This window comes from Struthio camelus, chromosome 6, assembly GCF_040807025.1.
Source record: "Struthio camelus isolate bStrCam1 chromosome 6, bStrCam1.hap1, whole genome shotgun sequence".
NCBI lineage: Eukaryota > Metazoa > Chordata > Aves > Struthioniformes > Struthionidae > Struthio > Struthio camelus.
This window is the reverse complement of record NC_090947.1, coordinates 8,912,209-8,928,585: the sequence shown is the minus strand read 5'-3', so window position 1 is coordinate 8,928,585 and position 16,377 is coordinate 8,912,209. Positions and strand designations below refer to the sequence as shown.

The 16,377-nt window shown below is 56.0% G+C and overlaps 1 protein-coding gene across 8 annotated transcripts in view; it reads right to left on the bottom strand.

The window, feature by feature from the left end:
• The window catches only part of NRP2 (neuropilin 2), a 53,926-nt gene that overhangs the window by 11,871 nt on the left and 25,678 nt on the right, over positions 1 to 16,377 (bottom strand). For 3 of the 8 annotated variants that reach the window (XM_068948022.1, XM_068948018.1, XM_068948020.1), the window contains exons 8-15: positions 15,624 to 15,768; positions 15,056 to 15,405; positions 13,872 to 14,016; positions 10,156 to 10,272; positions 7,444 to 7,596; positions 2,052 to 2,314; positions 1,837 to 1,933; positions 905 to 925 (exon numbers count right to left, since the gene is read on the bottom strand). In XM_068948022.1, the coding sequence (XP_068804123.1) occupies positions 905 to 925; positions 1,837 to 1,933; positions 2,052 to 2,314; positions 7,444 to 7,596; positions 10,156 to 10,272; positions 13,872 to 14,016; positions 15,056 to 15,405; positions 15,624 to 15,768 (1,291 nt within the window). Of the gene's footprint in view, positions 1 to 883; positions 926 to 1,836; positions 1,934 to 2,051; positions 2,315 to 7,443; positions 7,597 to 10,155; positions 10,273 to 13,871; positions 14,017 to 15,055; positions 15,406 to 15,623; positions 15,769 to 16,377 lie in introns of all 8 variants that reach the window. The other 5 variants (XM_068948017.1, XM_068948019.1, XM_068948021.1 and 2 more) reach the window with 2 other exon arrangements.

Genomic DNA, 16,377 nt, shown 5'->3' with positions numbered 1-16,377 from the left:
TCTTCCTGCCCGTCAGCCCGGGAATCCTACTTTCCTATTCTCCTTGCAGAAATATCGGCAAGACTTCGGGGCGGGGGGAAGGTGAGGACGGTTCTCGCAGAAGGTGACGCTTGCGTTACAAGCCCCGAGAGGTGAGGATGCTGCCCGGGAAATAGGGACCGGGCCAAGGAGAGCAGAGAGAAATGATTTACGTGACAACAGTCGTGAGGCTTTAAGTGTCAGCCAAGAATATTGCAGCAGCTGCCCCAAAACACCCCAAGTCTGAGTCGCAGGGTAAACAAGCAGCCGACGAACCTGCACCACGCAGCCCGCCCAGCGCAGACCCGAGGAGGCAGGCAGTAAAGCAAAATCCAAAATCAAAGGGGGGAGGAAAAGAAGAAACCCCCGCAAACAGGCTACCTGCATCTTTGCCCCGAGGCGGGATAGCTTTCCCCACCCCGGGGCGAGACGAACAGCACCCGCGCCGGCTGCCGCGCGAGCCAGGCACGCCACGCGCTCTGAATTCCTCGCCCGCTCTCCTGCTCCGTGGGCTTGACCGCAAAAAGGCCGGTTTCTATCCTTCAGGCTAGTATTAAGCTATTAAATGCACCATTTCACCTTGTTTTCCTGTCATTGGCTGTCACCTCCAGAAGTCCTCGCGGCAGCCTGTTCCGCCACAGCCACCTCCAGGCGCCTCTCCCTTTCCTTCTGCAGCTCCAGCAAAACCCTGCCAGAGCGCCCACCACCGAGAGGAGGACCTCTGCCCGCGCCAACGCAAGCCGCTGCCACCTCGCTTCCCTTTCAACGCCCTGCTGCTTTTTCCATGCCATCAGAGAGGAGACGCTAAGATAAGGGCGGGGGGGGGGGTTTGTTTTTTGTTTTTTTTGGGGGGGGGTGGTTTTACCTGGAGTGTAGAAGTTCTCACCTGGGAAAGCTGTGAGGGGTTCTGCAAAAGAAAACAAACAAACAAACAAACAAACCAACCTAGGGTTAGCCAGGGGAGTTTCGCACTTTGGGCAAAACACGTCCTAGCCTGAGGGTCATTGGGATTCAGCTGGTTGGCTCGAGTCGTCCACAGACAAACCCCCCCCACGACGACGCTCTGAAAACCCCTAAAACTTTTGGGCCCCGGCTCCCCGCTGGCACCAGCGTCCGCGGGGGGAGCGTGTCCCTCCCGGCCGGCCGTGCCATGCTCCTCTCCGCCTGACCGGGCCAATGAACAAAGGCAAGTGGTGGGGGTTTTTTTGTTGTTGTTGTTTTTTTGGGTTTTTTTCCCTGAAGAAGTAATCTGTGACAAATTACTGGATCCCAAAAGCAATAATCAGTGCTTGCTACTGATTCCTTTCTCGCAGAAGTAAGAGACTTCTGATGATTTTTAGATGACTCCTGCATTACGCCTGTGAGTCACACCGGCAGGCTCCCGCGCCGCCGAGCGCTCTGAAATCAGCGCTCGAGTTCAGGACGCGAAGGACAACGTTTGCCAAAGGAAAAAATTATGGGGACTTATTAGAGCTCTTTGCAGGCTGAGAAGGGATCAGGTTGCTTCCCGGGATTGCACGGGAAAAACAGTAGCCGGCGCTGGTCTTGGCTACTCTCCCGGCCCCAGCGGAGAGGGAACGGCACCGTACACTGCCGTTTCATTAGCGTTTTGGTGGCATCGGAAATGACCCCATTAAAACTTTTCGGCCATAGCCCTTTGTTGGCGCTGATCAGCGGCAAATCCTCCCGACGCACATAGGATTGAGGCGCAACTTTCTGGAACGGGCCAGGCAACTTTGCCTCGCAGCTCGGCGCTGGTTTTCGACTCCACCCGAGTTTTTTTTTGGGGGGGGGGGGGGGGGGCGGCGCTGCACCTACCCATGCAATTCTCCAGGGGGATGTCCGTGCCCAAGCGGATGTCGTCGAGGGCGAGCTCTCCCGGGTGGCCGCTGCGGATGGAGCCCTCGAACACGATCTGGGAGGAATCGGGACGGGAAGGTCAACGTCAAGCCGGCGAAGGGTGCGCTCGCACGACGAAAACAGCCCCGCTCCCCCGGCCCCATCCGCCTGCCCCCCCCCGGCCGGCCCCTTACCCGGTACTCGGCCTCGTAGCTGGGCAGGATGATGCGGCCCTCGCGCCAGCCGTCGCCCTGGTCCTCGGCGACGACCCACAGCGCTGTGCGCTCCTGGCTGGCCTCCCGCCACACGCGCAGCATCACCCCGCCGCGGCCCGCCGCCCGGTACCGGAAGACCATGCAGACGGCGCTGCGGGGCAGGTAGACGGCGGGGCTGACGAGCCGGGCGCGTTGGCCCTGCCTCCTCCCGCTGCTCTGCAGCTGCAGGTAACTCCTGCCATCTGTGCCAGGGGGGGGAAAAAAGAAAAGAAAAGAAAATGGGGGGGGAGGGAACCCAATCACATCGTTTTGGGTGGCCACTCGCACCACGCGCTTCGCCTCCCGCCCTCGGTCCTCAGCGGGGGACGACGGATGGCGTCCCACCTGGTGGTGGGGCAGGGCGGCCCGGTCCCTGAAGCTGGTCGCCACCAGCGCCCCGGCTCAGAGCGAAACCGGAAAGCGGCCAGCCCAGGATCGACGTAGTTAGGACAAGTTCAAGAGCGGTTACAGGCAGGAAAATCGGCACCGTGATAACAACGCGGTTGCTACCTGCGTCACAGTTATCCTGCTTGGGATTCGCTCCGCGAACAAGGCCAAAGTGGATTTTATCTAGCTGCCAGCACCAAAAACGCATCTCGGGATGGGGACACCCCGCTGGGCCCTTTCTGCCTCTTTTCATCCCCAGCAGGACATACGCCACAGTCAGGATCTAGGCCACAATTTCTTCCGAGGACAGGCGAGGCAAAGCGCAAGCCCTGCTCTCGCTTTGTCCATGATGCCGCAAAGACGGCCCTAAGGGACAGCGCAGAGGACGGACCTGCTCGCAGGCAGGGAAGCAAGCAGCGGTGACGCCCGGGTAGCTGCAAACCTGCGGCTGGTTGAAATACAGCACGGGATCCATTTTCTTCAATACTACTCTTTAAATTGTGCTGTGCTTTTTGTCAGTCCTCGGGGAGGAGGTGTGGTACGTTTGCTATCCCAGGAGACATCCAGGGCCCAGGCTGGAACTGGAGACGCTTGATATGAATGCCGATAGCTAGTGCAGGTCCAACAGCTCAGGGAGGAGCCAACCTGAGCCAACCAACCAACCAACCACTGCCAGCTGCAAAGCTGCTTTCCAGAATAAATTCAGCACGAGGCACCAGAAAGATTCGCTGTCGCTCTGCTCCTGGGACGCACGATCAAAACGTTGCCAACGTTGCGCACCCATCCCACAGGAACTTGCACTGATTTCGCGGTGTGGAGGACAAATCTGTCCCCGACCGGTCACGTGAAGAAAGAGCAGCTTTCTCCAGTGGTATTTCCCAGCACCTAGGAACCGTGCGTGGCCCCACTTGCCGCTTTGTGCCAACAAACATTAGCAGGAAGAAGAAGGAAAAAAACAAAAAAAGATGAAAGCATGTTTGCCCACTGCTGCTCGAGTGAATCACTTGAAAAAATACCATGCCGTTCCCTAATGGAGGAGCGTTCCTGTGGTTTACCGCCGAGACGCGGCGGCGAGGTGGGAGATAAACAAGTGGAGGAAGGGGGCGGGGGGGGGGGGAAGCGCAAGCTGTGCTCCGCGCTTGAGCAGCGATAAGGTGGAATAAGCCATCAAGGTCCCCCCCGCGCTCTCTGTAATTCACTGCAAGCCTCTTCAAAGCAGAAAAGCGACCACCCCAAGCAAAAAACAACAACAACAACAAACAAGGTGGCGGAGGAAATCAAGACGGCAGCCGCGCTGAGGTGGTGGTGGCTCTGTGGCCAACCACCCCAACCGCTCGCCCGGCATCGCCGCCCTCTCCGGAGAAGAACACCTTCCCCCATGGGTCTCGGCAGCTCCTCTGGAGGCTTTCCAGCAAAACACGTCGGGAAGGGTGCGCACAAGCAATTTTTGAGGTGTCAGGCTCCCTGAGCGCTTCCCCCGCCCTGGAGAGCCCTGACTTACTCATATTAACTAGATCAAGCGCGTCTGCTGGAAAAATCAGTCCCTGAGAAGGCATCGAAAGCCCACACCTGCCCCGACCCGAGCCCTTCCCACCAGCAGGCCACCACAGCCTCTCTCGCTCTTCAGTCCCACCAGCTCCCCCGGCGAGGCCGCCATGTCCCTGACCAACCAAACGCCCATCAGAGGCCGGAGGGAGGTTCTCAGGGACCGCAGCAAGAAATTTAAAAAAAAAAAAAAAAAAAAAAAAAAGGGCTTTCGCTTTTACAGATCCCATGGGAAAAACACAAGGCTGGCGAAGGGTCACCACCCGCTTCAAAGCAGCTCGACGTTTGTTTTTCCTTACGAAAGCAGCTCTTAGGAAACTTCAGAGCGCTGCAAACACACCCCGGCTGGGAACGCTCTGACACAAGCCAACCTCCCGGCCGGGCCCGCCGCCGCCAGCAGGGCGCTCCCGGGGCAGGGGGCTCGGAAAGCCACCGCCGGCGTGCTCCTGCAGGACCGCGCGGGGCTTGCTCGACGCCTCCGAGGAGAGGGAAGGAAGGGGGCGGGGGGAAAGGTGCAAAACAAATCTAGCCCAGCTTTTCCGTAGCGTCGTGAGATATATATATATATATATATATATATATATATATATGTATATTTTTAAATTTTCAGGTCCCTAAGGCCTCCGCCTCGATGCCAGCGGCGCGGGGCGGGAGGCGAACCTGGCCGCGCGTGAGATGCGGCTCCTCCCAGGGCTCTTCTCACAGGCGGGGAGCACCTGAAAATCCCCAGAGCGGGGAAATCCCAGCAGTGCCTCTCCCAGGGCCATGGAAAAGGGGGCACATGTCATTCCTTTCCATTTCGTTGGTTTGGTTTTTTTTTGTTTTGGTAAAAGGCTTGCAAAGGGCAGGCTCCCAGCTGGAGCCGAGCTGGACACCTTGGGTCCGCTTTCAGGGCCGGGGTGCCCCGGGGCGCAGCGGGAGCCGGTCCGGGGAGGAGGTGGGGCTCATCCGCGGCGCACCAGGCTAACAAACAGAGCGGCAGGGCTGCCGGCAAGAGCGTCCTGGGAGCAAAAACAGCGGGAGGAGAGCAGCGGGCGTCCCGTCCGGCTCCAGGAGGGGTCCTCCGCGCCGAAGGACGGGGAGGCCTCGCCTGCAGCGCGCGCGCCATGACCGCGGGAGATAGCTGAGGAATTCAGGCCCGTCTCTTCAACAGATTTTTCTAATCAAGTGCCTCGCAGAGGAGATTTCAACATGGTCATTTCCTTCCCCCTCTCTCTCAGGCACACTGAGCCAGCGCTCCTCCTTGCCTTACTTGGGTGGTTTTTGTTTTCTTTTCCTCCTCTTTCTTTTAATTCTATTTTTTTCTTTGTTGTTTGGCCATTTTCGAGGGAAACAGAAACGCGTCCCACACGGGCTCCAAAAGGCCGCGGGCTCTAGCCGGGGCCAGCACCCTTAAATCCGCGGGAGCCGGGCTCCAGCGCCCGCCGCCGCTCGCCCGGCCTCTAAAGCCGGCACAGCTGCTCTCCTTCGCCCAGCGGCTCACCCCGGGGTGGGGAATTCACAAGAACAAGACCACCCCGAACAACGGCTTTTTTCATTCCTCGCTCCCCGGAGGGAGGGCGAATTTTGTCAGCAGACACGAAGGGCTGGAGAGGGAGGAGGAGGAGGAGGCAGCGCGAACCCAGCGGTGCTCCGGCTGCATCCCCGGCCCCGGGAGGCAGGGCAAGGGCCGACACAACAGTCGCTCCCCTCTGTGTCCCCTCTCCCCCGCTCCCGCAACCCCCTAAAGCGGGGGCCCCCGCCGACCCCGCTCGCGTGGCTGCCCGCGCGTGCACGCAGGCAGGCACGCCTGGCGCCTTCTGAGAAACTATGGCCAACTAACTGTAGGGCGACTCGGGGGAGAGGAAATGAAATGAAAAATTGAGTCTGAGTTATAAAAATAAGTAATTTTTATCCTACTTGCAGGAGGCTTATATTAATTAAACATTATTCCAGCGCATGAGCTGGGGAGGGTTATTAAGCCTGGGGCCGGCTGCAAGCGTTCCCTCCCGGTGCCTGAGGCTCCAGCGATCTCCAGATATTAATCTTCTAAAGCACTCAAATGCTGAAGAGATAAACACTTGAAACATGAAAATGTTTTTCTCCGTAGCAGACACCATGACCCTATGTCACGCCAATGAATCTGTCAGATGTCCATATGGGCTGCGCTTACGGCGTCGCTGCGCCTCGCCGAAAAACGCTGGGCACCCCAGGAGCCGCGGAGAAAAATGATGTGTGCGTTTGTGTGGGGTTGAGTTGTGTGTGGAGATGTAGCAGATTCTCCTCTTCCCATATGTTTCTGGAATACATATTTTCCTCTTTAGCACTGCCTACCAGGTGTTGGCTGCACGGCTTTCCAACTGGCTGGCAGCACCGCCAATCTGGCCAGCGCCTCTGCCAGGTGGCTAACAGGTTCGCCCGAATGTTTGCATCTCGAGAGGCAACCTTCCCCGGGGGGGCCGGGGACGGGCGGGGAGGAGCCCCCGGCACGCACGGCTCCTTGCAGGCGGCCACCCCAGTCGCCGGGCGTCTGGGGAGAGCCGAGGCCAGGTAAAACCAGCCAACGCACCCTTAGGGAGCCTGGCGTCTCCCGAGCAAGGAGAGACAGCGAAGGGAACTGACGTCACGGTGGAGCAGGCTACTGTTACACGGGAACCGGCAGATGTCCTTCACGCCGTTTGCACAGGAAGTCAACCAGGGTGAGGAAAGGGCCCTAGTCCTGGGGCAAGTTCCAAGACATGAAGCTAAAGAAGAGGATCTATCAACCGCGCCGCCAGAGGCAGGCTCGTTTCCAACCCGTGCCAGCGCATCTCAGTGAAGACCTCCATAAATTATGCTCTGCCAGGCTCATGCACGTCTTCTGCTTCCAAAGCACAGAAGAGAAAAAGAGCAAAAGTCAAACAGCAAGACGCTGGCATATTTCTGCATTCTTAGGGCTTAAATCATCCTACCCCTGGAGGAAGCTGAAACCCAGCCTATGCAAGCCCAGAATGCAGAACAGCTGAAGTCGGGACTACAGGCAATCAGAGCAAACATATGGGAGGAAGAAGTGCATCTCTAACAAGAGAGGAAATGCACTCTGCGGAAAAAACAATGGGTCCAACAGAGGACACTTGCATCAGGATGTGGAACAAAGCCCAGACGAACCTACGTGGTCACAGGGGACTCAAAGCCCAGTGTCTGATTCAAGGCCATCTCAAGAGCAGAGTTAGTGTAAGTAAGTCAGTGCCAGAGGTCACAGACCTATAAATAAGACATGAACAAATAAAGCAAAGCACCTGAAAGCTTCCACGGAAGAAAACATTCATGCCTGTGTAGCCTTCACAGCTCTGAAGAGCTGGGCAATGGTCAGTCATACTGCTCACATGCAGAAAGCCCCATCAACCCACTCCCTACTTCGGTACGATATTAACCATCTTACCAGGCACGGACTCGGGGCTTGGTTCTGCGTTGCCAATCCAGGTGCTGGTAGGCTGAAAAGACCACGTATAACCCGTCTCCAAGTCGTGTGACCAACCGCAGAGGTCTTCAGGGAGATCAAAGTTGCAGTTGAAGTTTGCAGGCAGGTGGAAATCTTAGAAGCAGAAGCAAAGCAAGGTTGGTTTAAAAAATGACCTGCCCGTGAAGGGATGCTATTAAAAAGCAGCCCAAAACTAAAATAGCTGGCGAGCCATAACTGCAGAAGAAAGCATGAAATCTCGCTCACACTGATGCTTTTAACCTATCTCACATTTCGTCAGCTCCAGGGATCAGCCTTAAGTTCTGCATCATCAAAATGCTCACGCTACGTCCTGCGGCTAATCCACCAAACTAAGCAAATATAAAAGCACGTACCAAATGCTTCCAGACTCTAATCAGCACCTTCTCTTCATCCCCTAGAGCAGTCAAATATTAAATGCCTTCTTAAATGTCAAGGAAGAGCGCTTCCTGAGTGCCCTTGTGCGCGGCAGTTCCTGCTCTGGCTCCAAAAGGAGAATCTCAAGTGCTCCAGAAAGCCAGCTCCTGAGTGACAGATCTAGCCGTTTGCACCAGATGGGAACTGTCTGTCAACACGGTGAGCTGTCACTCACCGCTTGGTACCTTCGCATGGAAATGCCACCAGGGGAAACGCGAGGCCATGATGGTCTCAGGCTTTAGGACTGCGAGTGAAAGGAGCCAGCCTCTATTTCCAGCTCTGCTATGGATGCACCGCGCAGTCTTTGGGCTAGTCACTTAACCTTTAATCTGTGAAACAGGAACCGAGCTAATTCCCTCCGCGGCAACAGCTTTAAAAGCTCTGGAGGGCTTTCCTGCAGGGACTGGCCTGCCTGCGGCTAGCAGCGAGGTCCTGGCTGGTGCCCTCTGCCCGGGAAGCAGATGCGAGGCACGGAGGCCACAGAAACAGGCTGGGAGGCTCCCAAGCGCTCAGCGGACACGCACGTAACAGAGACCAATTTTAGGCCCTTTTTTTTTTTTTTTTTTTTTTTTTCCTGAGCAAAGAGGAAGTTTTAAATCACAGTGCCCACAAAGCGAACGGCGGCCCAGCCGGGAGGAAGAGGCGAGTGACTCAAGCGATAGGCATCAGGGGAACTTTGCTGCGAGGGGCAGAGGGCTTTCTTTACACGCTCCCACTTGAAAATAATACAATGCAGATCATGGATCCTTTTCTTCTCATCTAATCGCGTACTCTGGAGAGCCGCATTGTTTCTCCTTGGCTGTCGTAAATCTGATTGTCCCGGGGAACACCCTCATTGTTCGTGGAGTATGAGAATGAAAGTCGTCCTGGTCGCTAGCTGACACGGAGGCCAGCTCCAGGCTCCGCAGCCGGCTCCGCTGCCTCCCTCCCGCTGGCCGGCACCCAGGAATCACGCTGCTGCAAAGACTGTTATGGGCCTAAACGTCCTCTCGGCAGCTTCCCAAGCGCCTCAGTGCTAAAGGGGGTTGCACAGGCTTATCACGGAGGCAAAGAAATGAGCAACAGACCCTTTGAGCTACCTCTGCAGCTTGCTTTCCAGAACTGAACTCAGGGGAATCCCGACGGGAGGTGTGAGATAGCCAATTAATCTTAATTGTTTTTTCTTTCAATTTACATATTTTCAAACCCATTAATTTTTTTCTCTGGGAACTGCGGCTGAAGTGACAGAAGTCCTGGGAGCTACCTCAAAGGACAGCCTGTCCTGGCGAGGCTTCTCGCTGGAGGCTGCAGCCCCTGTGCCAGCGTCCAACCCCGCCGCTGAGGCTCAGGCTCTGCTGCCGCGCGCAGGGTGCGCTTCTCCCGCCCCGGGCGCCGTACGACTAACCCTGCGCAGCTCTTCCCTGCCCTCTCCCTGCATCCGAGCGCTGCCCAACCTCCAGGTGCTCACAACCTCCTCACAAGGAGCAGAAGAATATGACCTCGGGTTTTAAGGATAGGGATGTGAGGCAGAAAGGATTAATCTCCCTCAGCGTTGGCTTTTTACAAGCAAAGCACTTGGTCTAAATTAACATCCAGCCTCCTCCTATAGCCAGTGGAGATACACGAGCCCTGCACATACCCAAATCATGCCGCATCCATCCGACAGCCATCTAGGACTACAGGGACGAACTGCTGCCTGGAGTCCGCTTTCCCTTCTCTCCGCTGCCTGCGCAGACCGTGCCCCTAATTTTTAAGCAACTGATATTAGGGGAGATGATCCCCACTGGGCTATAGGTTGTCCTCCTCAGGACACCTGCCTTCTCTGTGCGTTGTGATTTACTGCCGCCGTCGTGACCTCCGCGGAAGGAGCCCTGCACGCCCGGCGGTCTCGGTCTCTCCTCCGAATCACCTTCTGAACTTATGACACCCAACCAGGGGGGTCTGGTATACGGAGGGGGCTCTAGGCGACCCCCTAAGTGACTTGCCGCAGGTCACATAAGGAAGCTGGGAGAGCAGCTCTTCAAGTCCTGTACCCTAGGCATTGAATTAGCTGCTATCTCTTGCTCTTGCATCCTTCCTTGATAAAACTTATCAGATTTTGACTGGGGGCTTTTTTGAGCTTGGCCTATCACTAACGATATTACTCAAAGCTTTCCAGGAATCAGCCCCATGTATAGGAGCAAATGGGAAGATAAGAGTGTTTGCTTAGCTCTTAACCCATCATTTATTGCAATAAAGATGAGCTGCTCTGATACGTACCCTCCTCTTCTCCACAGCTATCGCCACACTCCGTTGCCTCTTCATCAGTTGGGTAGGGGGTGGTGGTCAGCTCGCTACTCAGAGTGGGCACCAGCGTCTCTGCAGTGGGCTTCACATCTGCAAAACATGGAGCAGAGACAATGCTTGGGACGGACGCTACAAAAACCCCAGGTGGGAGGAAATAGCGTAATGTTTTTGTTCTCGCGTTCGTAGAGGGCCAGGAAGAGATAGGACAAGAACACCACGAAGTTTCCATGTGCTACAAGTGTCAGCAGGGCTTGAACTCCATGTGAACTAACTGCCTTTTCCATATGGGACTTCCTTTGATTTAGAGTCCCCCACTGGACAGGGCTCTCCTCTAGACACACGTCCTACTTCTTGTTCTTAATCTCTCCATCTACACTGGCACTGGCAATCCAGTTGGCTATCAGTATCGGATAACGGAGACCACAGGCAGAGCATCCTTTTCTTTCATAGAGGCATATAACTCGCAGAAGAAACACACAACATTCCCACCGATTGTGCCAATTTACGAAACAAGTCACTCAAACCCACACATGACGTAACCACCGATGGACCCAGAGAGTCCCTCGCGCGCGCTGGCTCGGCTGCAGAGAGCATCTGGTTTCACGCCGCAGGCTCCTGACTACGTTTTTAAAGCGTCTCTGTCCAATTTCCCTCTCTCCGCCATGGCCCATGTGAAACAACCTCCAAGTAGGTGTCAGGGGAAATTTAAACAAGAAAGAGAAGGATATTAAGACCAACAGTAAACGACATCAGGTTCCAGCCTGCTCTCCTTTTACGGGTGTGTTAGCTGAGTGCAGCAGGCTTTACGCTTTCCACTCTTAAAGAGGTTGCTCAGTTATGGGCGATTGTGTTTCTTTGTCGGCACCCTCCAGGATGTCATTTAATGAAGCCAGAAGCAGAAGGAAATGGCTAAATACACTGAGTATTTTCCATAGGCTCCTTTCCCCCCTTTTATTTTGCCGTTATTAAGCACGTTGCACATAAACTCTCTTCCCCCCTCCTCCCAGCGGCTGTCTTCTGTTCATGGTAAACTACCAAATAACCTCAAAGTCTTTTAATTTGTAAGTTCAAATTTGTTACAACCCCATAAAACTCCAAATGCAACCAAGAAGCAAATTGCAAGCAGCCAGGCACAGAAAAAGGTCATAAAAAAGAAAAGAAGAAAAAAAAAAAAAGCAGCAGGTGAAGGCAGCATATCAAAAGCTGCAAGTTATTTGGAGCTGGCACTTCTTTTTTTTTTTTTTGGTGTGTTGTTGCTCTTGTATATTGAGATTTATAGCTGATATTTCACGACGTGGAAGGACCTTGAAAGCTAAGTCCCATACGGGACCCAGATGCTGAGCGGATGTAAATCAGCAGTGTTATGCTGCCCTGGACAAGCCTTGGAAATACATCTTGAAAAATCAGTTGCCATGGCAGAGCCGCAACGAGAGGGTTACAAGGGATAACGAAAATAGCAGGGAGGACAGTGTGATGTGTGAAAAGGAAAGTGAAAAAAGAGAGGTTTCTCCTGCTCGCTTTCTCGCTCCCTGGCCCAGCAAGTGTCTGTGCAACTGGTGGTAACTGCCGATCAAAACGCAAAGTTACGGCGCAATTGGAACCAGATGTTTGGAACTTCAAAGCAGAGAAAACCAGCTGCAAGCGAACATTCATCAATCTCCGCTCTTCAGAGGAAAAATGTTGGCAGGTCTTTGAGAGAAGCCGGTTGCTTCAGGATTTTTGAGCTACTAGCCAACTAGCTTGCGAGCCCAGTCGCGGTGAGGTACCTGTTCGACTCGGTAACTGCAGTTGCCAGAGCCTGATGAGAAATGGAAGCGGCTGGGCAGGGGCACCAGGGCTTAGGCTCTCACGTGAAAACATTTGCAATCGGCGTGCTGTTATCTGTCTCTTGGTCTTGTTCCCAAGGAAGCGCGACAGCCTGGGTCTCTGGCGCCAGCCTGGCAACGTGTTGGGGCCTCCCAGCGGAGAGGGCCGGGTCTTGGCTCCATCGGGGGACCGGCGCGCGCGGCCAGCCCGGCCGGAGCGTGCGGATAAAGCCGCGGGCTATCTCTGCTCCTCAGGTTGCGTTAGGGATATTAACGCTCTCTATAACGTGGCGAAGCCACAGGATTACGAGCCCTGCTCTGATTACAAAGCCGAATGCCTGTAAATCAATAAAGCTACGAATCTCTTGGCTGTTGAGTTTTAAACATCGCAACGTGCACAAGATGAGATGTCCACCCTGGGAAAGGACCATCAAGCACTCTGCCTGGAAAACGCATGGGCTGGTGCTGCTGATACGGAAACCAAAGGGGAACGTAGCCGTAAAGGAGAATTTGGACCACAAATAGCACAAGAAGTTGAGGAAGCCAAACCCCGTTGCTTCGGGGAAGTGCGCCGGAGGGGCCGACACGGCCACGGCCCCTGGTGACACACCAGTGGGCCACGGGGCTCTGGCATCCGGGCACGGCCGGGAGCGGCGGCAAGCCGCAACGTGGGGACTGCCCAGCTGCCACTGCGCCGAGCCGCAGCCCGTGGTGCTCACAGCAAACCCACAACACCCGTTTCTCCTGCAACAGCCCACACGGAAAAACAAAAAAGGATCTAATCTTGATTTAGGTCGTTTACACTGGATTCTCGGTTCAGGGGGAGATTTGCCATTGACCTCAAAGGTGATGGAGTACCACTGATGATCGCGTGTATGTGTGTTTCACGCTTTGCTGTCAAATACCCGTAACGCATCTCACAGCACATCACGGGCGGAAAAGGGTGCGAGAGACTCCAGGAAAGGCTGGAGAAAAGCTCCATGTCTTCTAAGCTTCCTAGAACGGGAATTCTTACAAGGAAATGCCTTCTTCAGATGCGTTTTTAAAATGGAAATTATACCTCTTTCTTTATCACTGACATCTGGAGACCAGATTCAGATTTAAGCAAACTATTAAACAACAACAACAACAACAACAACAAAGGACAATTAGCCCCTGGCACTGAAAAGCTAGCATCAGACAGAATGAGCTGTTGGGCTCATTTCTGGCTTTTTGGGATGAAACTATGGAGCAATCAACCACCACTGAGACTCAGCAGGGCAAGGCACCACCTCTACTGATCCCAGAGAGTGTCAAGACAGTTTTCACCTCTGCATTAAAAGTAATGGTGGCTGCAACATGTTTCACTTGTGAAAAACCGGTGGGCGAAAGCGAACACGGTCCCCTGGTCTCAGGGAAGTTGCAGCCCTACATCGCAACCTCATCTGCGATATGATTTCCACCTGGGGTCCGAAGGCAGAAGAGCGGCTATTTTAACGGCAAAGCCACGCTGCGGCAGCTCGGGAGACACGGCGCGGTCACCGAAGCTTCCCGCTTCGCGCCTCATCCGTTTGCGTTAGAAGGCCCACTAGCAGAGGGGCTCCTTCTGGTCCTGCTTTTGGACGACTCTCACCCACAGTAAGGCCACGAGGAAGGATTTCTTGGCCTCGCCAGAGAAAAGACCTCAAAGAGGGGAGAGGGTAGGTGGGGGCAAATCCTGCCTCCGGCTCCTCGGGCACACCTGGACTGGGGCCCAAACGTTGCTGCTGCCGCCTGCATCGAGGCCAGCCTTGCACTTGCTTTCTTTTCAAGCCGGAGGGACGGCGGCGAGGGAGAAACAGCCTTTGGCTCCCCGTTTCGGCCCATGCCCGAGAGCCGGCGGCGGAGGGGAGCGGGGTCTCCTACCTGTCCAGTCGCAGCCCAGCACCTCCAGGCGCATCCCTATTCCCGCCGGGGACCACCGCTCCGGGTGCACTCGGACGTACTGGGCAGGAACGGGGTCGAACCTCCGCACTTCGGGGATGTCGTAGTGGATGTTGCCTTCAAAAAGCTGCGGAGCAAGAGGAAAAGCCAGTGATGCGGATGCCCCGCGAGCTCTCCGCCGGCCCGTGGGGAGCGCAGGGTGCGCCGAGACGACGAGCCCTGGGTGGGGGGGACCAATGTCTACTTCTTCTCCAGGCGGGTCAGATTCTGATCCAAGCTATGCAGGGGAAGCCTGGTGCACGTCCGCTATCTTCCAGCCTAAATAAAATCCGATTCGTCCTTTGGCAAGTACAGAAGCTACTGCATGCTCTAGGATTGTGTAAATGCTCGCTTTTCCCCACAGTCCAAGCAGTGCTGCTTTTCAGCTTACGTGCGAGGATGTGAGGAATAAACACAGGGCTAAAGATAGCACCAGGCCTTCTAAAACACGTTTGTAGGATCAGGAAAACTTAAAACTCGCCCAAATCTTAGGAGCAGATGTGTTCGCATAGAGACAGAACAGGCAGTAGCAGCAAACTCGGTCATTCCTCAAGCTCCCTGCTGCTCCTATGCCGCTAAGCAGAAAGATTAGCGGAAAGTCCCTGTAGGGAAAACACGGGGAATTTCAGGGTCCCACTGGTATGGAAAAAGGGTCCTCATACAGCAAATTTCCCAAGGAGAAGTTGTGATTCATCCGCCTGTTTCAGAGGTGCCCGCCACAGCAGCAACACGCTTTCCCCTTAAACGCAGTAATTACTTTGTGCCAAACATCGTTCAACACCCCACCACGGGGGCTGTGGCCTGCAGGAGCTGGGAACAGCCGACGTCCCCAGCCCTGCACTAGAGGCCACTTCTCATCGCACCCGGCACCGAGGGGAAGTTCGTTTGATCCGTAGCAAGAAACGAAGGGAAATTGCCTATCCCTGATGAAGGGTTGGACCTACAACCTGTAGGATGGCTTAGGGACAGGACCAGGGGACACAGGGTGGGTTTCACGGTGACAACCCAAATTCCCAGACCTCTGGGAGGAGAGGAAGCCGATTCCCCGAGGCCCCATTAGGCAGAGTGAAGATAGCCAGCAACGCAACCCCCTTTGCAAGCCTCCTGCTACCCCGGGCAGTGCCTACCTTGGCTTGCATTGTTTTGGGGTCCTGGATGAAGTCCCAGTCCTTTCCGTTCATGCTGTAGGCCACCTTGAACTTCTTCACGAAGGAGCGTGACTCGGCGGTGGTCACGCTGTCACCTCCACGAGCCCCCTGGATGATGACGCCCCTGACGTTCTTCGGGACGCCCAGGTCCACCTGCAGCCACTCCTCGCCGGGCTGGGCTTGGGGCACGCGCGGGAACCAGCCCGAACGGCTGCTCACCAGGCGGGCCATGCTGGGGGACCAGTCGTAGCCCCTGATGGACGAGGCCGAGATCTGCGCGTCCGGGATGAGGCCGGAAAGCATCCCCAGCAAGTTGGAGCAGGGCGAATCTGCAGGGACGGCAAGGGCATGAGCATCCCGGGTGGGCGAAGGGGGCGCCCGCCCCCCAGGTTTCCCACGAGTTGAGCTCTGGGCACTAAACCTTTTCACTAGCACCGGGCGCTTCCCTTCGCCGCGGGGGCTGCGCCCCGGGTGCGACGCTGGGCACGGGCGCCTGCCCGGGAGGAGACGGGGGCCGCGGCCGGGGGGAGACGGGGAGGTCCCTCACCGGTGATGCGGCAGCCGTACAGCTCCAGGCGCAGGGCGATGCCGTTGTGCCAGCTCTGGGGACGGATGCGCACGAAGCGAGTGAGCACGGGGCTGTGGATCTTGTTGAGAACCACCTCCGTGGCGTCTTCGTTGGCCTGGAACGTCTGCAAGGGCAAAGGGGGCAGAAATACGGTCACGGCCCCTCCTGGCAGAACGAATGATCGGATCAGCAGCCAAAACCATCGCAGCGGGAGCCGAGCCGGCTGGCAGGGCTCGCTGCTCGGGACGTGTTGTATCATGCACCCTCCTCGGCGAGCGAACAGGGGCGACACGTCCTTGCACCCAGCGCCGCGGGGGGCCGGCGACCGCGAGCACCCGGCATGACGCGCGCGGATGCTGCCTTGCCCTGGGCAAGGAGCCGCTTCCCTGCCAGCCCCTCTCCAGCGCACGAGACGCTCCCCGTACAGAGACAGCTTTTCGGAGGAGTTTATGATCCGACGTGATATCAGAAAGCTGCTGCCTTACCAGATGGCCACGATCAATAACTACCAGATGGACTTCAGCGCCACCCCTCCCTCCCAGGATTTTAATAGCCCGGGCAAGGACCGGGCACTCGTGTTTCTGGTGTAGTCTGCAGTGCCGTAGGTTGGAACAAAAAGGGGGAAAGAAGACAATGCCAACTGGGGTGCAGTTTTCGGCTGCTCCCGTGGCCCCCAGCGTGAAGCCCCAGGGCTGTCAGACCGGGGCTGCGCGCCTCCCCTCTTTGCCTCCAA